Source organism: Neolamprologus brichardi, chromosome 11 (genome assembly GCF_056152115.1).
Source record: "Neolamprologus brichardi isolate AB-2024 chromosome 11, ASM5615211v1, whole genome shotgun sequence".
Lineage (NCBI taxonomy): Eukaryota > Metazoa > Chordata > Actinopteri > Cichliformes > Cichlidae > Neolamprologus > Neolamprologus brichardi.
In genome coordinates this window covers 2,147,290-2,171,168 of record NC_142114.1, presented here as the reverse complement: position 1 = coordinate 2,171,168, position 23,879 = coordinate 2,147,290, and the positions used below count along the sequence as shown (strand labels likewise).

The 23,879-nt window shown below is 41.6% G+C and overlaps 1 protein-coding gene across 3 annotated transcripts in view; it reads left to right on the top strand.

Moving 5' to 3' along the window:
- vps13b (vacuolar protein sorting 13 homolog B) overlaps positions 1 to 23,879 on the top strand; it is a 297,453-nt gene that overhangs the window by 225,226 nt on the left and 48,348 nt on the right. For all 3 annotated transcript variants that reach the window (XM_087847951.1, XM_087847953.1, XM_087847952.1), the window contains exons 39-45: positions 5,094 to 5,296; positions 7,499 to 7,715; positions 9,233 to 9,417; positions 19,003 to 19,199; positions 20,825 to 21,006; positions 21,324 to 21,544; positions 21,638 to 21,769. In XM_087847951.1, coding sequence (XP_087704077.1) covers positions 5,094 to 5,296; positions 7,499 to 7,715; positions 9,233 to 9,417; positions 19,003 to 19,199; positions 20,825 to 21,006; positions 21,324 to 21,544; positions 21,638 to 21,769 — 1,337 coding nt within the window. The remainder of the gene's footprint in view (positions 1 to 5,093; positions 5,297 to 7,498; positions 7,716 to 9,232; positions 9,418 to 19,002; positions 19,200 to 20,824; positions 21,007 to 21,323; positions 21,545 to 21,637; positions 21,770 to 23,879) is intronic.

Sequence of the window (23,879 nt, the reverse complement as noted above, 5' to 3'; positions counted from 1 at the left end):
TATTATCTTGACTCCATTCTAATAATTTAATACAATTACACAGTTATTCATGCACATGCATCCATGGACTATAGCTGTGTATTTGTTCCTCACTTGTTACAGCTGTTTTACAGCTTTGATGTTTCTAGCAGTCACCTAAGGGGATATATAAAGACCAGTGCTATGTGTATAGTTAATTAGGGCTCAATGGTTTATTCAAAATTAATAAATAACCAGACGGCATATTATTATAGATGCGAAGGAAAAAAAGTATTACTCATTTGTTTTCCCCTATTTGTAACCACGATGTACTGTATGTGTACATCGGGCAGAGGTGATTCACTGACATCTGTCCACTGGCCTTATTGATCACCTCTCTTACCAGCCCTGTCTTAGATCAAGACAGTCCAAACAGCTGCCTGTGCAACTATATTTACTTCCTTATTAATCAAGTTCTTACTTCTCTCTTCTCCTCTTGGTCTTTTTATTTGCCCAATGTGTCACTGTTTGGTTTTGTCTGTGTGTTTAATACTCATCATTTATAACTATATTGCATATATGCTATACAAAGCCCATATTTCAAATCGTCTCACCAGTATTGAAAGATGTTACCTCCTTCTTGTGGCAGAATTTCACAGTCCCCACTGTGTAATGTCTTTGGGCTGTCTGCTGTCTCTGGAGACAAACCTACAAAGTGGTAATATGGTCATAAAGAGCAAAGGCAAGGATGGGAACAGGCTGAAGAAATGTGCTTCTGACTATTATTCAGCATGAAAGCAAGAACAGAGTTAGCGATGGAGAAAGAAAGGGATTCCCCCTCATTAAAACCACTCCCAATTAGGCTGATTATTTAAAGTGTTGGCTGCTGCTGCTGCTGGCTTTAACATCAGGATGCTGCGGTCAACCGGGCTGTAAATGACGCATGGTGAGACGGGAGGAAATGCTTTGCTACACACTCTGTGCGTGCGACCATGTGCATGTGTGTGTATTTATTTCCACTTGTTCACCTGGCTGTGCATGGTAAACGTCTGGATTTACATCTGTATGGATGTAGGCATTCGGCTCTACTTTGCTAAATGTGCCTATGTGTGACTGCACTTAACCTAAATGTGTGTTCATGAAAGATTTTCATCTTAACAACCCAGTTTGGGAGTTCCCTTGAACTGTGTAATAAATCGTAGCCATGAAAATAAACCCATTGTCCACAGTTGAGTAAGTAATATCCAAGCTCTGTCTGTGCTACGGCACCAGGAAATATTACCAGGTAAGCTGCCAACTTGTATCAACAATGTCTTTCCTGAAAGAAATGAGTCATCCCAGTTTAACTTTTACCCCAGATTGTCTTATGCAATAGAAGTTGTCTTTCTTTGGAACCCCATGTTGTGTTATTGCACTTTAATGTTGAATAAGATGTTCCTTAGTCAGCTGACCAAGCCTGGAAAGATTTGAGTATCCTTGTGTGTCATATCTTCATCACATCATAGCTCACTTTCTCTCTCATATCCTCTGTTCTCGTCTCCACACTCTTTCCCACCATCCGTGTCTATATCTATTCATCTCCTCATTTGTCACCTCCTCCCCCAGTCCCCCAATTCATATGCCTTTCCATCTCTCCTTCAACCCCCATTTATTTTTTGCTTTACCCCAAGTGAACCGCAAGCTCCAAGTAGGCTGTCTTTACCTAAAGCTTTCAAATATAAGGAATAAAAAGTTGTATTTTTGGTGTGGTTTTTATGGAAAAATATCGATAATGTAGCCTGCCAATCCAAACACTGTGTAATTTGCCATCTGCTCCATACACATCATGTCATGCACAGTGCGTTTTTGTCTACTGTTATTTCTGGGTGCTAATTCTGAGTTAACAAAGGGTTTACCATGTTTTAAACAGCTTATAGTATCATAGAGGTAAATCCTGAATGTTTGACCATACATTGCCTCTGTTATGCTGTTGGCAGCTTTTTGCTACATGTCTACTTGTTTCCTTTAAAAGAGGTAGCACTGCAGTTTCAATGCACAGTTGTTCTGACTGCCTTTATCTTATGTTGAGACTTAATGGGATTGCTGTCTTCCATGATAATGGTGTCCCTGTTCACGGGACCTTAGGGCTCACTGGACTGTTTGAGTGTGAAAATGATATGAATCACATTTCTTTCGCTGTTCCCAGATCTTATCCTACATTGGCACCTATGGCCAGTTTTGAACCACTGAGTTCTGGGTTGAATTCCTTTTTGCTGAAATGTAAAATATCTTGAAGCATGAAGACTTGCTTTCAATTTCTTTCATAACTGCAGCTAAACCTTTCTCCCGTTCAGTCCTGAACACCGCTTTGAGCAACGTTAGCCAAATCTAATGTGCAAAACATCATTGGTTTTTTCTCCCATGAACTGTTGGATTAAGGTCAGGACTTTGACTTTGCTTTTCCAAGGCATCATTTTCATCTTCTTTAACCATTTTGTTGCTAAGCATCACATTTCTGCATGACCCACTTTCTTCTGAGATCCTGATATTTCATGTCCTGGCTTCAGGACGTGAAATATCAGAAATAATTGCTCCATCAATGATGGTGAGCCATCCTGGCCCAGATCCACTAAACAGGCCCAAATCAAACCCCATCCCTCTTTGTTTCACAGATAGAATAAGGTTGTTGTGCTGCAGTGCGGTGTTTCCTTTTTACCAAACTAGAGGCTTCTCATTTAAACCAAAAATGCTATCTTTTACACAGGACAGCCTTCTGGGGTGTCCTAATTATCATTAGTGAAATGCAAGTAGAGAGCAGTGTTGTGTTTGGAGAGCTTTGGTTTCCTCATTCAATTCAATTCAATTCAATTTTATTTATATAGCGCCAAATCACAACAAAAGTCGCCTCAAGGCGCTTCATAGATACAGAGAAAAACCCAACAATCATATGACCCCCTATGAGCAAGCACTTTGGCGACAGTGGGAAGGAAAAACTCCCTTTTAAAAGGAAGAAACCTCCGGCAGAACCAGGCTCAGGGAGGGGCGGCCATCTGCTGCGACCGGTTGGGGTGAGAGAAGGAAGACAGGATAAAAGACATGCTGTGGAAGAGAGACAGAGGTTAATAACAGATATGATTCATTGCGATCGTGGCTCAAGAGTTGGGCTCGGACAGTCTCGGTCATTGTGTCCTTGGGCGAGATACTTCACCTACCGCCTACTGGTGATGGCCAGAGGGGCCGATGGCGCGATATGGCAGCCTCGCTTCTGTCAGTCTGCCCCAGGGCAGCTGTGGCTACAGCTGTAGCTGCCTTCACCAGTGTGTGAATGTGAGAGTGAATGAATAGTGGAATTGTAAAGCGCTTTGAGGGTCCCGAAAAGCGCTATATAAATGCAATCCATTATTATTATTATTATTGGTTTGTCTTCCTCATTGATGCTGCATTGATGACCTCTTGCAAAAGAGACTTTTAGTAACTTAGAAGCCACCGGGGATTTCTGTATGATCTCCCACATCACTCTTGGCATGGTTGACCATGCCTGTGAAGGGTAACGATGCTCTGGAATTCCCTTCATGTTGTCTAACTGTGGATCAGTGGATTCCACACTCTTCAGAGAACGTTGTGTAACCTTTTCCAGCCTGGCGAAGTATTGACAGTTGTTTTTTTCCTGAAGTCCTTAGCGATCTCCTGTGTTTGTGCTATGATTCAACTTCCTCAAAGCCCAGTTAGCGCCCACTCCCACCTGATTGTTCTCCCACCAATTAAAAATTCCCATCTACCGTAAAATCGAATGCTAAAACTAGAGTTTCTCATACTTTTCCACAGAGATGTTGTAATACTGGGTCATTTTCCTTAACAGATAAATGACTGAGTAATATTTTTATGACATTTCATTAATTGTATTCCTTCTTTCTTTGGCTTTTAGGTGTCGTGTGAAAAAACGATGATGTTTTCGGTCACATTTATGAAGAAATATAAAACAGTCGGACAAAGTTCAAAAACTGTTTTCCTGCTAGACGCAGAAACAGGTGTTGCTTTCTTTGACTTTCCCAGACTAACAGCCAAGTCAGCTGGAGTGAGAATGTCTCAAGTTAAAAGACATGTTTGAAGAACCACTTCTCAGGGCATTATTAGTCATCCAGTGTTGAGGTTTCCAAATGGGCTGCCACCACTGTAGCTATAACTGACCTGATCAGCCCTCCCACATCAACAGCTAGTTGTCATGTATAGTGAGTTATGGCAGCAAAACTACAAGTTCAGGAGAGCTTGTGACCACAATGATGCGTCTCAGTTTTAATGGAAAGGACAGATGATGTTTCAAGCTTTCCTTATTAAGCTGGGGCTTTTGCTACCTTTGGGGCTTACAGGATGAGTGGGTGTTTGGCTTTTCTCTCATTGTAACGTGTCTGCTAAACCTTTTACTTTAGCAATTTACAATATAAAGACGAAGATATGCAGTTTCAGATTAGTTTGACCGTTTCAAATACCCCAGTGTGCCTCTGTCCATGAAATGAACTCATGGAGCCTCATTATATTAACTAATGTTTCTGTGTTGTACATTTTACACCCAGATGTTGTCTAATCCCAGTGTTTCTGGTGGCTTAACACTGAATATAGTTTAGCTGGTTATCTGCACACAAAACACGAGGTCCAAGGCATTTACATATGCCTGTTCTGAGCGAAGAGTAATGTTGTTTCCGTCCCCAGAGAGCCAAGTATTTATGCCATTAACATCAGGCGAGCACAATATCCAGGAGGATGTGGTTGGTGTAACTGCATTGTATGTTTTGCTGCTCTGTTATCACAGTGACAGACTGTTGTAATTGACCAGTGCAAAAACATAGAGGCAAGCATTTGTGCAGCTGATACTTGAGGTTCAGTTGTTTATGTCTTTTAATTTCGTCTGGCCCAGTTGCAAATGAACAGTGTTAGTTTTTATACATCGTTAGAGGTATCGATATTTCACTTTGAAACCAGGATTGATTTTCCACTTTTCCCCATTTGTCTGAACCTTTGTCCTTTTTTCCATTGTAGAATTACTGAGCGCCTGCTTCTACTTTACCCACAAACCATTTATCCTTTACCTTCTGTTTTCTCTCTTTAGTTCTGCCCTGTGCTGTGCATGACATTTATTGCTACTTCTTTTGTGTTCCAAGATGCCATTCAGGCCGCCTCTGTGCTGCTCGAGGTAAAAGATGTGTTGGTGAGAACTGGACTAAAGGAGCGGAGCCGTGTACTGTTGGGACCATTTTCCTGCAGCAGTTCCTTAGAGGCTCGTTGGTGTCGCCACAGTGGCAGCCCTGGACCCGAGCCCGGCCCCCCCAAACTGCTACTAGACCTGAATGGAGGCCTCCTGCAGGTTTGTATAGGTTTAATTATTAGGCAGATGGAAATGAGTCTCTCTGAAGAATGCTTTGTAAATATTTTAATGAGCTTCTTCCTGCTCAACACCAGTCTTAATCTCAAGGTAGACCTACCACTAGGGATGGGTACCGGTATCACCGGTTCTGACATAAACGGTAGTAACCAGACCGAAAAGCAGCGCACATTTCGGTGCTTTATTTTCCTGAGCTGTGATACACTTTAGATTCTAGCCAATCATTTTACGTTTCCGAGGATAGTAGGCGGGTCCAGGTACGTACGTTCTTTTAGAGCAGAGCTACAGATTAAAAATGCCCAAGGCGAAGCGGTCAAAGTCTGGCTGTATTTCACAGCAAAATATGCAAACTCAGCAGCCTGCAACAAGTGCTTTAAGCTGATACTGTCAAAGGAAGTAACACCTCGAATCCGATGAAACACCTGGCGACGCATAGCGTTTTTTTTTAAAAGCCGAAAATTGCGCTGTATTTGATAGCTTGCTGCGAGACCTCACACCGAGCACATCTACTGCGGGTGTGGTGCCTGTTATTGGACCCGGAGTTTGCAACATCCCCCAAAAACCCGAAGAGTAGAGTCCTGGCCCCTAGCCCTGCCAGTGTAGCAGAAATGATGAGGATGATGATGCAGCAGCAGCCGTTCTTCTCTGCGTGAGTAGCTTAATGTTGTTCGTGTGTAATTTACGTTGAGTAGGCTAACCACGTTATTAAATTAATGCACATAAGGTGAACTAGCAAACATCATCATAGCTACATGCGACTGTCTTCTTGTTTGATGGCAGATGCTCCCTTCACCCTGGCCAAAAAGGCTAAAATGATCAAAGAAAAAGTGGAAAACAGTTAAACATGTTTTTGGACAAAGTTTGTGTTTTTTCCATTGATTAAGCACTGCTTCCAGCCAAGAGTGATACCATATATGCCCTATAGCTGCAGAAAAGGCTAACATTGTTATCTTTTTACAAAAAAACAGCTGAACATGAGAGGTTTTTGGACCAATTTTGTGTTCTCCATTCTTTAAGCATCGGTTTGAGCACCGTTTAAGCACCGGCACCGTTTCAAAAGTACCGGTTTAGCACCGGTATCGGATAAAACCTAAACGATACCCATCCCTACCTACCACCCACTAAAACAGCCGCTTAACTGTCATTGGTTTCCAAATTAAACCATACAGCATTTATATGCTGACACCCACTCACATCATAGCTTCTCACAATCTGAACACTCCTCTTGAATCTGATATTCCTTTTTAATTCACCATGGCTTCTGTCCTCTTTGGAGTGAAGCGATGACAGTAGAAATTACATGCTGTAATTTCACTGTACATTTGAGTCATATCTACTGGTTAAGTGGTGGAATATTAAAAAGCTATTAATAGAGGCTGGGAAGTGGGGGAGAATATGTGTGGCTTTTTTCCTGTCACAAGTTACATAATGCCCACACTGAAAAGTCCCTCTTCAATGTGACTGACTGAGCACATTATTACAAGTGTATTATTCCACATTACTCGCTCAGGGGGAACCCCCTGACCCCTTTTATTCAATGATTCTCTAATGCTCTTATTGCGTGCCCACAAACAGAAACATCACTCGCAACTCAACACTTAATACGTAATCATACATTTCCCTCTGCAAATATTGGCATTTGTGGTGTTTTAATCAAGTGCTGTACGAAAACCACCGGAATTCCCTCAGATTCCTTCTTTTCGTGCTCTCTTTCCGAAAACTTGGGGGGAAAAAAAATCCCCAAATTTTCCTGTTTTTAAGAGTTTAGTCATAACCCACCCTTGCAAAGCTAGTGAACGGCGGCCGAGCAGTCGGGCAGCTCCATGTGAGAAGCGTTTTTGACTCAGAGATTCCTGGTCCTTGGTCCAAACCCCAGGCAGACTTGCTTTGATGGAACAGGGGAAGGGGAATGCCGCGGATAAGTGGGGAAGACGTAAGGTTGTGTTGGGTAATGTTGGTAAGGTTGTGAATGGGTTATGATGAGGGTAATCCTGACTCCTTCTCTTCCTGTTTTGGAAAAGAAAGTGTTGATGCAGCTTTTTAAGAAAGAGCCAGAAGTCTGTAACATGTAGCCTTATCCTCATGCCCATATGTTATTTAACTTCTTTCGACTTTTCCCCATTTGGAGCTCCTTATGCTCCCCTTTTACTCTTTTAATCCTTTTTTGTTCTGTCCCAACAACAGGTCTTTTGGGGCCAGGAACACCTGAACTGCCTGAAGCTGATAGAGGAGCACCTCCGTGCCTACTTCCACCTGCAGAAAGGGGATTCAGCTGAAAGCTGTGCTAAAGGCAAGGCCTGCCACACCCAGCCACCCCCGTCTCCAGGCTCTCCCTCTCCTCGGACAGAGCACAGCTCAGATGACTTACGCACAGGACGTTTCCAGTATATCCAGGACTCAGGTGAATGTCAATGTGCTGTATGTTGATCTGATGTAGAGATGATGTGCGGCTCATAGAACAGAGATTGAAATGTAATAATAATAGTAGTAATTGTTTCTTGATAACTTTCGGTCCATAGGATAAACAGTAACAATGGCTGTTTATTCATATATTCGTGTAAGTGAGTTGGACAAACTAAAAAAAAGAGCTTTTGTGACAAAGTGAGATGTCACTTAAGATACACATCGACTTAAATCAAAGTCAGATCAAAGCCCTGTGTGAAAAGAAGTTTCATCAGACATGTCTGCCTGTTTCCACTCTGAGTAACATGGTGTTTATTCCCTCTCTTTGTGCTTTGTGTGCGCTGTCCTTTAGACACACACAGCAACATTATACACAGAGGATCAAACTTCTCTCTGGCTGTAGACCAACCGTCCACTCTGTCAGCTGTGGTTGAGTCTTTGTTTGTTGCACTGTTCAACTGGTCTTTGATGCATTTAATATTCTGGCTAAAGCAGAAAAAAAAAGTACAGTAGTGAACTAGAACCAAGAGGACAATCTGTCTGCAACATGTTGTCCAACTGGGCCCCAGAGCAAAGAGACCAGGAAGTGCCGCTCCCCAGGTCTGACAGGGATAGATGGGGTAGATAGACAGGAAGAGTAAATGAAAGCTTGGTGGAAACGAGGGCACAATGAGTCTCTAACCCACTTTCTCTCAGTTGAAAGCAAAACCTCATGAATGTATCTGCCTGTTCTTTCATCTGCCCCTTTTGTTGGAGAACAATATGCTGTCCACCTCTAAGAGGGCACAGACAAGAAATGGTTTTATACAAAACCAAAAGTTTCAACTTGTGAAGCCCTGGAACCAAACAAAGCAGAAATTCTCTGCTTGACTGTTTTTTTTTTTTAAATAAACATTTTTCCAAAGGACTTGAATCCCAAGCAGCAGCCTCAAAGTGAGTCAAAACACCACTCAGAGGTTTAGATCCAGCGTTCTCCAGCTTTTGCAGGTGCTTGGCGTGGTTCAATCAATGGCCGTTTACTCAATAGCAAAAATGTTTACTTAGCCACTCTGTTTATGAAGGGCTCCTTATGCATATAAACACTCAGAAAGCATGGAAACATCCACAGCAATTTCTGAGGCAAAATTGTTTTGGTAGTTTCAGATACCATAGTACAAATAACCATACAAACATTGCTACACAAAACATGGATACAAGTTAAATATAGTCCCTTTGAACCAAAAGGAGAAAAAGTGCAAAGAATGCTTTTTTTTAACCTATGTTTCAGGGGGGAAAGAGGCCACTCTTATAATTGTTCAATTCAGTGTATCAGCGGGGTTTTGCCCCAGAATCGTTTTCTGCCCCTTGTTTACTTTTTGCTGTTTTAGTTCTGCCACTTTTTTTCTGTTACTCGTCATGTGTTTTCTCTTTTTAGTCTGTAAGTCTTGCTCTGAGGTATAACCACAACAGAAAATCACTGACAAATTAAATAAAATCCTGTTTTGTTTTGTTTTGTTTTGTTTTCTTTCCTCGCAGCTTCACAGAGACTGCCAGGTCCACATGAGGTGGTGTTTTACAGCGAGACAGACGATACCCCAGGGGTGATGTTGTGGAGATACCCAGAACCTCGTGTCCTTACCTTTGTCAGGATAACACCTGTTCCCTTCAACACCACAGAAGACCCTGAGATCAGCACTGCAGACCTGGGAGATGTCTTGCAGGTAGAAAATGACGCCCGGGGTTTGAAACCAGATCTGACGAGGGACGTTCTCAATCAAAGAGATAGCCTTTTGCATAATACTTAGAATAACCAAAGTTTTCAAAATAGGCATCCAATGAGCCCACAAACCCACCAGGAAAGGTTTTTCACAGAGGTCAGTGCAAGTGACATTTTCCTAGAGACTTCTACAGGACCAGAAGTATTTTTTCAACTGTAGGCTTTACCCCCTGGTGGCCATTAGAGAGAATGCGGGTATAAGGCACTTAGCATTTGGATTCTCTCTTCATAGCCGTTCCTCTTATGTTATGTTATATTATGTCCCTTCCATAGTATATAGAGAGTATATGTCTTATATGTCTGCCTTTACTCCAAAACTCCAAAAAAGCAAAGAACAGTGATGCATTAACCAATCCATGGTCCAGCTCATTGTGCTGATGCTATAGTCAGATACTAAGATGCAAGATTAGGAGAGAATCCACATGCCTCTGCCAGTAGTCTTTGCTTAACATCACCTGCACTAAAAGGGAAATAAAGCGTCGTAGAGCTGGACCGGGGGGGGCCTTGTAATTCCCTTGACATGAGTCATGAGAACTCCTATACACTGCATGTTATTGAATGACAGAGACCCCTGCTGTCTTTCCAAACATGTAATACATGGTCAGACAGCTGTGGAAGTCATCGTGCATGCTCTGGTGTGAATAGCCAGGTGTCTCAAAGCACAGATGAGGTTATATTTTGGCAGGGTGCAGCAGCTACCGAGCCTTCGGGGCCTCAGTGGGGGACAGGACATCCCACTTTTCCTCCTATCACTCATTTCCCCATCCTCTCTTTCCCCATCCTCTCTTTCCCCATCCTCTCTTTCCAACTTTTCATTCTTAAAGAAAAGATTCATCCCAAATTGTGTTCTTTTGCATCCTCCTCCATATTCTCTTTTTTTTTCTTGAAACAGAAATATGACATTTTTCCGTGCCTCATAGTGTCATTGCAACAGTCGGTTGGATTTATATTTTTGACCATTCCTTTAGGAATTGAATTTGTGGGAACAGAACATGCAAAACATGTTTTGTCACCCTCTCTTCTTAGCCCAGTCAAAGCCATCTGTGTTTGGTCTGATTTTATTTGAATGGCCTTGTTATTGTGGTTTTAAATTCAATTGTGTGACTGAGAAGCAGCTGTATAGCGACTGATAAATGATCTACCGCTAGATTCTCAAAATATGATGCAAGGATGGGTCAAGTACATAAATACAGACAGCCGATCAAAGATTACATTATTGTAACAACAGTTTAGCATTAGTTCGTGATGGCTATAACATTGTAAGTGTACAAAGTTTTACTATGACAAAATAATTCCCAACTGGCTTTTAGCTTTTTTTATTCAGTTTGAAGCTTTGGGGTTGGATGCCCTCGTCTTTTCCTTCTCCTATTTTTCTCCGGCTGCAGCATAGGTTTCTCATCTCCCCATCTCCTCTCTTTATCTTTCACATTCTTTCCTGAACTCCCATAGCCATTTCACCTACAGTACAGATTCTGTCTGTTTATGTGTGCTGGCCCAGGAGAGGAAAGATTTTGGAAGGTGCTGCAGATGTCTGACTTTCAGCGAGGCCCCACAGCTGTAAAGTCTGTAATGAGCAAAACTCCTGAGCAAACCCTCGAGCTGATTGGCCACATATTGAGTTACAGTAGAGAATAAGAGGGAGCTGATGTGTGTAGAGGAGAGAGAGTTGGAGGAAGATGTGATGATAGAGTTGGGATTGGGGGAGGGGTTATTGTGGGTGGAGGAATAGGAAAGAATATTGAGTGAAAGGGGGTTAAAGAAATATATATATATGACCATAGAGGGGGTGGTGTCTTCTGCAGTTCTGATAATGCCTACAGAAGCCTCAGTGTGACAGGATCTGTGTGACAATGCTACACTTTCTCTACTCCAAGGAAGAGGATGTTGATTATTTAGCAGCTGCTGGAAATGACAGGCAGGCAAAAATGAACTGTACGTCCTTCCTGATGTATACTCTGCAAGATAATGCGTGTTACTATTGCACATGTGTCCTGTGCACAGAAAATGCATTTTCAGATCACATTTACACAAATAACACTGATTCACAATGTGTTGTGAGCCACTAGGACAGTAGTATATCAGATGTCAATAAGAAGCATGCATTTACGTCTGCATTGCTACATATGTCTGTGCCAGTACGTAAAAGATAATGCCTGTGACTACAGACATGTGTATTAGAGTTGTGTGTATTACACAGCAGGAGTTATGGAACCAGTGGTTGATGAACATATGGTTTCCACATCTTCCACTCTGCTCCTCTTCCCCTGTCATGTGGCATGGTCCTATCTCTTCTGACAAGTCTGTTAAAAGGAATCAGGTGTTGAGGCTACTGCAGGGATAGTGGTGAAAAGAGGAGGCCCCAAGCACACAACTGTTGTTAAAACTCCTTCATGTGGGGATTTGATGCAACATCTGCAGAGAAAAGCAATGGAAGCCATTGCATTTGACAAGTTAGAGAAATCTATAAAGCACATTGTGCAACATTAGTTGTCTTCTATTAGAAAGGACTAGAACTTGTAAAACTGCTGAGCCAGCTGTAAAGGATCAAAAAGTAAGCAGTGAGTCTCTGCTGTTTTTGTGTCATCCATGTAAACGATGCTGCAGCATGTTCATAGAGCAATGGGTCTGGCTGCTGTAGGACATAGCACACAATGTGTTTGTTTGTTTAAACTGATTTAAATTTGGTGTTATGCTTATTATGTTTCGCTATTCCTGTACGTTTTTGAACACTGCTAAATATGTTGTTGCTAAACTAGACGTGAAAGTAATTCTAAGATATTGGATATCTGTTTACAGATAAATTACATTTACGGTTGTTATTTTAACTGAAGTTCTTGGTCATCAGCCAAAGTTATTGCAGTCCCAGGTTTGATTAATTGTAGCCCCAGTGACATAATGGTAATGCGTTGCCTTTTAGGAAACATCAGCGGTCTCGTTTAATTCGCTTTTTTAATTCCTCCCAGGACCAGAAAGAAAGTCCAGCTGAGGGGAACGGAAATGCAGCCATAAAACTCCAAAACACAGTAATGGCTTAGTTTGTATTCCAAAGGAATTTCATTTACTTTACATCAAGACTGAAGAGAGAGAAAGAGAGAGGGAGAAGGCAGTCATAATTTCTCAGGCCTCTAAAATTACCATGTGGCTATGCAGAGATGGAGGCTGATAGATTTTGAGAAATGGAAAGTGAGAGGCATAGGGAAAGAAAAGAAATAAGTAGTTATGGGCGAGTGATAGTCAGCATTAAGCTGTGTGTTCATTCCTCTCTGTCATTTATGAAGTCATTTTTTTAAACATATCAGCAGGTGGACAGGGGATGCATGTAAACAAAATAAAAATAGGTTTTCCGATCGGTTTTCCTCACTCCCCCCCTCCTTTTGTCACACTCCCCCCTTGCTCCTTTGCTTTAGTCCTTCCCCACTTTCCCCTGCTCTTCAGAATAAATGAAGGGTTGTACTGGCGTGGGGGGGGGGGGGGGGGGGAATGCTCCTGCTCTGAGCCTTGCTGCTCGCTTGTCCCCAGAGCAGATCATATTAACATTTTATAAAATCAAGATTTCCTGCATTTAAATAGTTGTGGTTTCCCAACTGGTTCCAGTATCTCGGAGGGGGAATTCAAACCTCCTTCCATTACTCAAAGTCAGATTGCTGCCTGAGTTGTTTTTACGTACGGTTGAAGGGGAGCAATGTCAGAATTTGGTGGTTGGTTGGGGGGGGACTCTTGCCGCTGAAAAGCATCTGATCCCTAATGGAGCATCCGCAGGTTCCCACCTGTAGAGTGCCGAAGCAATGAACCGATGATAAGAGAGAAAGGTGACTCATTGTCACCTTCTTGTTACATGCAGTCAGTTCTCTGAATCATAAGCAGGTGTTCGTCTTGCTCTCTTTTCTGTCCATCCTGTTCGCGTTCCCCTCCTCCTGCTTCTGTGGGGCCTGGGAACCATGGAGCAAACACAGGAGCTATGATTCAGCTTGACCCTAGCTCAGGGGAGCTGGAGGAGATGGAGCGTGTTAAAGCAGAGAATAAAAGTTCTAGTTCAGACACAGCATCCAGTAAAGTAAATGTAACAGAGTCTCGTCTCATTCAATTGCCTTTTGTCCATGCCGACTTTTCACAATATGCAATTGTGTTACTGTGATCATCCACTCTCTGTTGAAGGAAGTTGCCCAAATTACTCTGAGTTTATTAAAAAAATCACACCATCTGCTCCCCTGCTGTTTGCGTGCATGGCGTTGTGGGGATAGCCTTTCATGTCCCAGCAGGCCTCCGTTATGCCATCGTGGCCCCTCTGGCCTGCGAGCGGTATCATAAAAACACTGCAGCCTGAGATGAGCCACCAACCTTCAGCCATAACTTGTTTTTGTCGTTGTTAATGTTATATGAAACACAGGTCCACCATCAGCTTCACATCTGTGACACGCCCTTTCCGCCGATGCACTCGTTCTCTCCGATGAATAGAAATGTTGGAAGGTAAAACAACTGGGTGTTTTACTTCAGAGCGACACATTTACCCAGAAATAGTGAGGTGGAATTTTAGCCAAGGAAACTATTATTGTAGCAGGACAGTGCTCAAGCGGACCTGCATTAGTCACAGCTAATGCACTATAAAAATAAAAGACTGTCCATGTGGTTAATTTGATCTGGAGTTTTTGCACCTCATCCACTAAAATCTCCAGTCCCCCTATAAGAGTTTGGCAGAAGAGAGTAAAAACACAAAAAAAGAGTGAGCATGAAGATCTCTGCATGGGCTTATTCCTGATTTTCCACACTGATTAATGTTAACATATATCAGCCCACCTGAGACAGCATAGCAGGAGTCATTTTCATTACAATTTTTATTACATCTCTTGAATAAACATTTGTTCAAGCTGATGTCAATTCAATTTGTCTGCTGGCTGATAAGAGGTAGCAAGCAGTGGAATTTTTAGACATATAGGCATCAGTGAAATAACAGAAGACCTAATAGCTCTGTTGATATTGTTAATAAAAGTAATGGCAGACATGGCTGTGGATGTCAGCAGCCACGGCCCCAGAGCGAGCTGAGGGAGTCTTCAGTTGCACAGACATACTTGAGAATTTGTAGCAATCACACCTGGGTTGGTGATGGAAATTGACTTAATTTCTGTATGTTGTGTATTTGCTTTAGTTTGCCTGCCTTTAGTTAACCTTTAGAGAAATTGAGGTTGTGCAGTCAGACTGAGAGAAGTACAATCATGTAGAGAACAGTCCCGAGTTCTCAGAAACAAAGGTGAATTATATGAATGGAAATATCATCCATACGTGCACAATGCTGCCAGCACTTCTGAATATAACATTTGTAAATAGTTTTAAAAAAGTGCTTAACATGTAGTGTTGTGCAAATGTCTTGAGTCACGAAAATGTGAAATGGGTGCAGTGACTTGTTGAAACATCTGCAGACATACATGGAAATACAGCACTTTTTTGTAGAAGGCAAAAGCAGAGTTTATACAGGTCTAACAAGCTTGAAAGTCAATATTTGGTATGAGCATGTTTATTGTTTCACACAGTCTGAACTCTCCGAGGCAGTTTTCTTGTCATTTCTTTAAGCAGTCTTCAGGAATAGTTCTTCAGGCTTCACAAAGGATATTTAGAGGTCTTCTTTGGATGTTGGCGGCCTTTTGTTCCATTCTCTATCAACATGATCCCACACTGCTTCAATAATATTGGGCTCCAGGCTCTAGGGAGGCCAGCCCATGACTAATAGGGTTTCACTGTGTGTTGTGCTGTCCAGGTATGCTTTTACTCCATTGGCAGTGTGAAACCGATGCCAATCAGAGTACGTTCCAGTAACATCAAAATCAGATGATACTTTTCCATTAATTTTAACACAACCTTCAACATCCCCCACCTGTGTTTTACAGATGGCTGTAGACACTCACAGTTGTACCTCTCGCCTGACCACCTCCTCACATACTGACAATGATTTGACTCAAATTCAAATTTGGATTCGTCCATCAGACCTGTTGCCACTGATTTTCAGTCCAGTTCTCTTGTGTATTGTGGCATACCTTAGCATTTTCTCACTGGATTTGCACCCTTCCACTGAGACCATTACTGATGAGATTTTGGCAAACAGTCGATGGATCGACTGAAAATCCAGACGCATCTCTCAGGTCCTGTTTCAGATCTTTGCTAGATTTTTTCCCTATTTCTTAACAAGATGATGTTTAGATGCAGTTCATCTGCTGTAGATAGTCTCTTAGGCCTGGCTCTTCTTTTTTTCTTCTCCTCTATTTCTTCAGTTTCCTCGGATGTTTTAAGGATATACTGCATAGTTTCCAGCTACCAACGCTCATCTTATTGGTGGTATTATTTTATTTCTGTCAAACTTTGTTATCTGTAGAATTTTTCATAGATTGAACTAAAGAAATGCAAACAAATTATGTGTTTTTGCAATAAAAAAAAACAAGTGCCTAAATACAATTTAAAATGGTCTCGATAAGTTTTCTGTTACTGGTTCATCATTTGAGTTAGTTGCCTTTTTCTTTTAATCATTAAGTGATTCATGGGTCAATCTTAAATGTCTCAACCTAAAATAAAAGGTCAGGTACTGTATAAGGACTGGACTAAAAATGATTTAAAAAGCAGAAAAAGGACAAAGACAAACTTTGCGGGTCTCTCAGAAAGACTAGAGAACCATTTCTCAAGATCATCTTAAATAACTACAGGAAAGTGCGGTTTCTTGGAAGCAAAATATAAAGAAATGAGGGGTGACTCAAGACTTTTGCACAGTACCGTCGCTTCTCACGGATTTAAAGCAAACCCAAAATGGAACATTAAGTTGGAATTTAGGATAGCAGATCGTTTTTTGGCGTATGTTTTGCCCGCGGTCGTGGTGCCAGGCCTACTCTGTCGAGTTCTTGTGGAAAACACAATCTCGACCCATGCAGCCAAGGGAATGTCAGCTATTCAGGGTTACATGTTGTTTATCAGATAAGATACACACACAATCAGGCAGCGGAAACTGACACTGCCCAGACTGTATGATACGCTCACATACATGCGCACACCTGTGTATACACATACGTATACATGCATATTCTCTTTCATATGTACAATTATACATCGTTTTCTTCTTGAACACATATACACAATCCATTTGAATTATACATAGGTGCCTTCTCCTCCTGAAAGCAAGTGCCAGATGTTCAACTTACACATTAAGAAAACTCCTTTTTTCCTCTTTCCGTCATTCTGACATTTTTGGATTTAGTTATCGATTTCATCTCGACGTTCCTCCAAAGTTGCACCACAAGTGAAGGGGAACATGACGTACATTCAACCATGCAAATGTATTCTACTGTACCATATATATACACCTCATATATCCCTTTCTGCATGCCGTCATGTGTATAAAATATCACAGGTGAAAAAAAAAGCACGCCTGGTGTTTTAGCAATGCATTTCAGGGAATTCTCCGTGGAGATTCAGCGAGTTTCCGCTCCAGTGGCTCAGCGTTGGGGGTTGCGGGTGCACAACTCTGTCAGGTGCAATTATGAGAAGTTGATTCCAGGAAAACCTGTGTGACATTGATTATATGATGTAAGCTACAGTTACCTCATCCATTCCTCTGTAACAGTACAGCCCTGCACATGAATATATGGATGCATGCACACATTTTGTGAGCACAAGGCTTCTGACACACACAAACCTGCTGACAGTTCCAGGAGTTTGGTAATTGTCTCAGGAGTTTCATGCCTCCGGTAAACAAGTGGACTGTCATATGTGACATATGCACACCGACAGTACTAATGCACCCAAAGCATACACGCGCATTCCTCAGTTGTGTTCACATTCAGTGCGCTGCCACTACTGATCCATCAGTAGCCAATATCTGCAGGTGCTTGGTTTCGCTGAGGGTACCAGACACCTTTATGTTAATTTTGGTGCAGTGTGAGAGGAATGAATGGAGCCCTACCAGTCGTCACATCAATGATATTCAATGTGAAAACACTCAAAAACTGATTGTTATTCAGTGTGAGAAACGGCTCCAGGACTTCAATGCTAATGGCCGTCTTGCAGCATGCTGTTGCTGGGTGTTTAGTTATGCTGTGGTCGTGAAATGTTGTTATGGAGATGAGTTGTCAGCTTGCTGTGTTGGTGGTCTGTGGTCAAAGCGCTGTCATTTTTTCCAACTAGACGAGAGATTAAAGATCGGTTGTGTCTGAAGTGAGTAAAATTCAAGGTTGAAATGCACATGCCATAAAAAGAAATCACTTGCTCATTTGTTCTCTGAGATGGGGATTCCCCATGTCTTTTAAGGGTCAGTAAAGAATCAGTGGTTAATGATTAGCAGACTACCGCTGTAGCTTAATGCGCAGCTAGGGGATCCACAGAACAGAAATATTACCTGTTATCTCACAGCAAATGGTTAATTAGTTTAAGTCTGGGCGTGGCTATATCTATTGGGACCGCTTACACTGTACATTTCATTCACCTATAGTTCATTCCATACTCTATTATAGTACAGAACTAAATCAAGGATGTTTTATCCTAAATCCCAACTGTTCTGTTCCATAATAGCAGACTAAACTTTCCCAAAAGTTTGAAAAACAGCTAGTGTGTGTAGGGATTTAGGAGCCAACTATGTAATGCTTAACAAATACCAAGAGATTAAAAAAACCAGAGCTGAAACTGTTAATCCTCAGTCATAATCTCTGGGTCTCTTCCACAGCATGTCTTTTGTCCCGTCTTCCTTCTCTCACCCCAACTGGTCCTGGCAGATGGCCCCGCCCCTCCCTGAGCCTGGTTCTGCCAGAGGTTTCTTCCTGTTAAAAGGGAGTTTTTCCCTTCCCACTGTCACCAAAGTGCTGCTCATAGGGGGTCATATGACTGTTTTTCTCTGTATGTATTATTGAAGGGTGTACCTTACAATATAAAGCACCTTGAGGCGACTGTTATTGTGATCTGGCACTGTATAAATAAAATAGAATTGAATATCCTGGCTCCCTGAGATGGCTCTCAAAACAATTGAACACCTAAACTCAAGTTTTAAGTGTCCTTCTCAAGAGGAGGCCAAATGGAGGATTAGTTAGTTAAATGCTTTTATTAAATGGATCAAAAGCAACTGTTTAAGAGAGGAATCTGTGGCATTCATCTGCAATAGAAAAAATTATATATAACGAGGTCTCACTTGATTGTGTGCCCAAATTCAATAGCCACAATAAGAAATTAAGTTAGTATTTTTAACAGAAAATTGCTCAGTATAACTGTAATGCTATAAGGAAACCCAGAGGGTTTCGAAAAAGCCTTGTTGGTTATATAGGTCCTCATGATGTCATTGTGAAATGTGTTTCCTCACAGTTTTGTCAAAGCTCTGAACTACCTGCGATAGTTTTAATTTGTGAGTAGTACATACAGGCTGGCTGTATGGGGGCAACAGGAAGCAAAGAATGATTAAAGAGTCCAGAAAGTTCCAGAAATCTCAATTTCTACAAGCGCTACGATATATATATATATATATGTATACTTACATATATTTACTCTATTTTTTTCCTTACTTTGCTTTCAGGTACCATGCAGTCTAGAGTACTGGGATGAGCTCCAGCAAACCTTTGTTCCATATCGGGAGTTCAGCCTATCAGAGAGCTGTGCCTGCCAGCTGCAGTTGCCCAGCCTCAGCCTCACCAACCAGCAGAAGGAGCTGGTGGCCTCAGACCTGTGGAGGATAGTACTCAATCATAATGGAGATGGAGGAGATGAACAGAGGTGAGGAAATTTTGCTTTAACTGTCCATATGAGAGCATGTTTATGTCTACACACTGGTATGTGTGTGAACCTACAGACCGTGTGCCGTCCTGTTTGAGAAAAAACAGAAGGAGAGTGCACCCAGGCTGCTGAGCACAAAGAAGTAGAATGTATCCCTCGCCCCACATCTGGTGTGCAGGAGCAGGGAGCGGGCTTGGAAGGCGTTCAGATCGGCCTAATGAGATTTCCCAGCACACCAAGTGCCTGTCAGGGCCCATCCGGATTCCTTCCTGCTTACCTTGAGTGTATCTAATCGAGGGGAAGCTCACGGGAAGCGAGAGTAGTCAGGCCCCCTTTGGCTCATACGTTCTTAGGCCTGGCCTGGCCTGGGCTGGGCAGGGTTGAGCTAGGATGGGATGAGTTGGACGATTCTTGCAAGATACTATAGCACCCCAAAGAGCGTGCTTTTACTCCCTGCCACCGCTTCCTCTTTTCATTACTGTTACATCTTCCAACCTTCATCGATTTTTCTTTTTGTTCTTTTTTCTTTCCTTCCTTCCTCGTCTTCTTTTAATCTCTTTTTTTCTTTTTCTCTCCCCTTATTTACTTCCATCTGGGATTTAGGGAACTTTTAGCGGAAGAGCGTTGCCGAGCCCACATTCTGTGTGGCTTAGAGAGCTCGAGAAAAACAGAGAGGAAGGAATAAGAAAACATGTAAGAAAAGCAACAGAAAAAATCTTCAGGACCAGATACTGTGTAAAGCAAAATATACATCTGTATTTCATTACAATCATATTCCGAACACTACATTTCCTTTATGTTTAAATTATTTGTCTTTTTTGATCAAAATTGATCCCCCTTTCCTTACTCCCTCGTTTCATCTGCCTTACTTTAGTTTCCACCAGAAAAATAACTTGGCTGCCCTGCCAACTGGAAGTAATGAAAATTGTCAACATATGATGCTTATCTTTTTAAGGAGTACTCTGCTTGCACCAGCATTTTTCAGGTCTTGAGCGTTTCCTGCTGGAGTTTTTATGGTGGATCATGGTAGCAGCAAATTACAGAGCAAATGGTCATTCACTTCAATTACCTTCCATTCAACATCATCAACCATGACATGCAATTAATGTCCACGGAGGGCTTCTCCTGGAAACTGCATGTGTAATAATGTTCCTAACAGCGAGGAAGCTCTTTCACATTTCACCTTATTTCATTTCTTTTTTTTTGAATTCTCAGTAAGTGTATGGCTGGTCTCAGTGTGCTTCCTGAGATGGATGTCACACAATTTGTACACAAACACAAAAGCGTTCCACTCTTAATAAGAATCAGATTATTTTAATAAGTCCATTGGTTTTCCTTTTTTTTCTTCTTTTTTTTGTGACCATTATTTCACAGCTGGGCCATTGCTTTTGTTATTTTAAAAAAAAAAACAAAGTTTGATAGAAAATCATTTACTGTTTTCTTTAAAACTGTCAAGTACTGAATCCCAGTCATATATTAGGATCTTTTTCTCGATATTATTTCCGTATGGAATCATTTTATATTCACAGGGCGCTGTCAGTTTAAAATTTTCCTCATTTATTGCAGTCTCTTTAATGATCGTTTGTAAATTTTGTCGGCTTTCTCTATCAACGTTTCCCTTCCAGTTCGGATAGTGACTGTGGGTCCCAGTTACCCTGCGATCAGCTGGTCTCTCCGATTGCACTGGCAGCCTGTACCCGAGTGGACTCGTGTTTTGCACCCTGGTTCGTCCCGTCCCTGGGTGTGTGCCTGCAACTAGCACACCTGGAAGTTCACCTCTGTCATCACCTAGAACAGCTGGGTACAGGTAAGATTTGTAATATATCAAAACAAAATCTCTTCCAAGTCTGAAGTATATTGGGTTTAGTAAGAGGGATTATCTAGGTGTTCGAGAAGTTGACTTCCAAAAAACTCTACCTTTTCTTGTTCTGTGTTTGATCTCTCATGGTAGCAGTAAAGTACACTCAGATATCATCTGTTACCTCAGCAGCCCTCAGTTTGATTGACAGCTTAAGTGTCCTTTTTCACATGTGGATTTAATTTACATTAATCCATTTTGTGTTTAATCTTTGTTACTTGTTTCAGTATATTAAGTAAAAAAAATTATGTTTCTCATTCCTCCAGCTCCATCTCGGCAGCTTCATCCCTTCCTGCCAGACCGGAAATTACCTCAAGAGCAAGAGTTCACGGGGATAGGTGCTCGGCAGCCACGAGTCTTCTTGCGACAGTGGAGCTACGGACCACGTCATTGTCAGGAGTTCAGTTTTTCCTCTCAGCTAGATTGCAAGCTGTTGGAGTACCGAAACTTAACACACCTTCAGCTTCTACAGCCGTGTCTATTACAGGTTGAGCTCAGCTTTTTACATTGTTCTTCTGTCTTTACAAAAGCTTTTTTTTCCCCAAACGTTGATATTCATTTGTTTTCATTTGTATTTCAGGGCCAGGCTACAGCAACCTGTTGCCCCCAAAACACCTCTTTTGATGTGAATGTGTTTGTGGATCCAGTGGCACTTAATGTCAGCCAGTATGCCATCCACACTGTAGACACTGCCCTGCACAGCTGGCAACAGGTAACTGCAACACTCCTCATATACTACACCGGATGTTTCAGCTGCATAACAGACATATTCCAAAGAATAAAATAAGAATCAATTAAAAATTTAGCTTAATTGTTGATTATAGATTACTGATATTGCTTTTGGTGATTAAAAATATTTCTGAGGGTTCTTAAAGCAGAAGTTATCATTCAGTGTCTCGTCTATTGTACTTAAAGCTAGTGTTGAAAGCAAAAGAGGTTACATTTTCTTATGGGAAATTTTTATAGCCAAAATTTCACCACTGCAAGAGGAAGTGGCTGCGACCAAAGGATTAGTGATACGATGGCTTTGGTTAGAACATGTTGGAGGATGATTTTTTTCACTTGTGTATTTAATCAGTTTGGTGCATTCAGACATTTAAATTAACAAGGGATTTCCCCTGATGTTTGATTCTAACATTAGCGTAGGGTTATTTGATTTAGAGCCAGGGACTAGTCAGTCTGTAGAGGAAATTCTAGAAAATGCATGTACATTTAGAAACTATGCCTTTGTCCCAGATGGAGTATCAGCTAAACAAACTAATAACGAAGTAGATTTCATGAGAATGGTTTTGGTTGGATGCCAGTGGTAATAAAATTTGCAGGATGGAACTGCCTTTGTGTTTGGTGTAAACTCTGACTAAGTGTGTCTGTTCTTGGGCTTCTAGTGCTTCTATGGTCCTCGTCATCTCTCAGTTCCCAGCTCTCAGCACTGCCTCTGGTAGCCAGGATATTTGTGTGTGAAGTGATGCCCATTAAAACATGGTAAAACTTGAGTGGTGACACCTGCCAAGACTTCATCTGGCCCTAGTCCTCCACCCACTTGTCTATTCCACACGCACACAAACCCACACACACACACATGCTGGTTTCCCTGGCTTTGTATGTTCTATCATTGCTCTGCTCAGCTTCGCTGTGCTGACTCATATACTGGTCTCTGGAGACATGAGGCACTCTCATAGTTTTACATGCATGCAAAAACTCACTGCCAGGTGAAAGAAATAATAGTTCTTGTTTTCCTAGGAACAGCTGTGGGTTTTTTTTTACCTGCATAAAATAAAATTAGGCATGCTATATAGAAAACATAATATTAAACGATTGTTCTGTGTAGCAGTTTTAATACCTTTGTTTTCACTTAGGGGCATCACTGACTCATCGAAAGCGCTTAACCGACTGTGTTAGGTTATTGGTCATATTTGACCCAATGCTTCATGATCGCATCATTTAACACAAGCTAGTTAATGTTCCCTATTTCTGCTGAGTATTTTAGTCATAAATAAGACTTGAGAGCATTAGTCTTATTAGAATGAAAGGTCATATTGCAGCTTTACTGGAGTGTTACAGACATGTTGGTATCCGTGCTGGGCTTTACCCAACATGCCAAGCGTGATTACTTGGGTTATTAGTTGGTCTTATGATCTCAGGCGCACCTCATTTGATACTGACTGTGTGAATGCTATCTTGGCTCAGCGACTTAAACCCCCAAACCGAGCTTTACAATGCATACTCACATAAATGTTGGCTTTAAAGACTGACTTAGTCAAATACAAATACTGAACTCTGCATCTACACGTTCATTCTTAAATGATTAAGTTTGCTGTGCTGTCTTTATTGGTCTACACAGCAGCAGCCTTGTAACTTCTACAGAACCTTTTAACTACCTCTAGCCTTCACCACTTTGCTGAACACAAGGGAAAAACACTGTAATTATAAGGCAAATGTGCTGCATGTGGCTACAGTAGTTCTGGAGTAAGGGGGTAGACAGAGGTCAAGTTTGAAAGGCGGATTCTTGAAAAAAAAAGTTCTTGTCCACTTCAGAAGATTTGAAAACTTCCTTGATAATGGAGCATTGTTTCCATTTTTGGGGTTTCCAGTGAAACAAAGTCTTGTATTTGATGACAGAACCATTTATGGGTGCAATTAACCCTCTGACTGGTGAAATCCTGCACTGTAGGGAAAGATTCTTTAAGATAACATAAGATTTGATTTGATAGACATTCTCTTTGCCCATATTATCCATGTATGGAAAAACGTGAGCCAAGCTAAAGTGTAATCAGGAAGAGTCAGAAATATTAAGAGTGTCTGTCCTTCTACAGCAGAGGGAG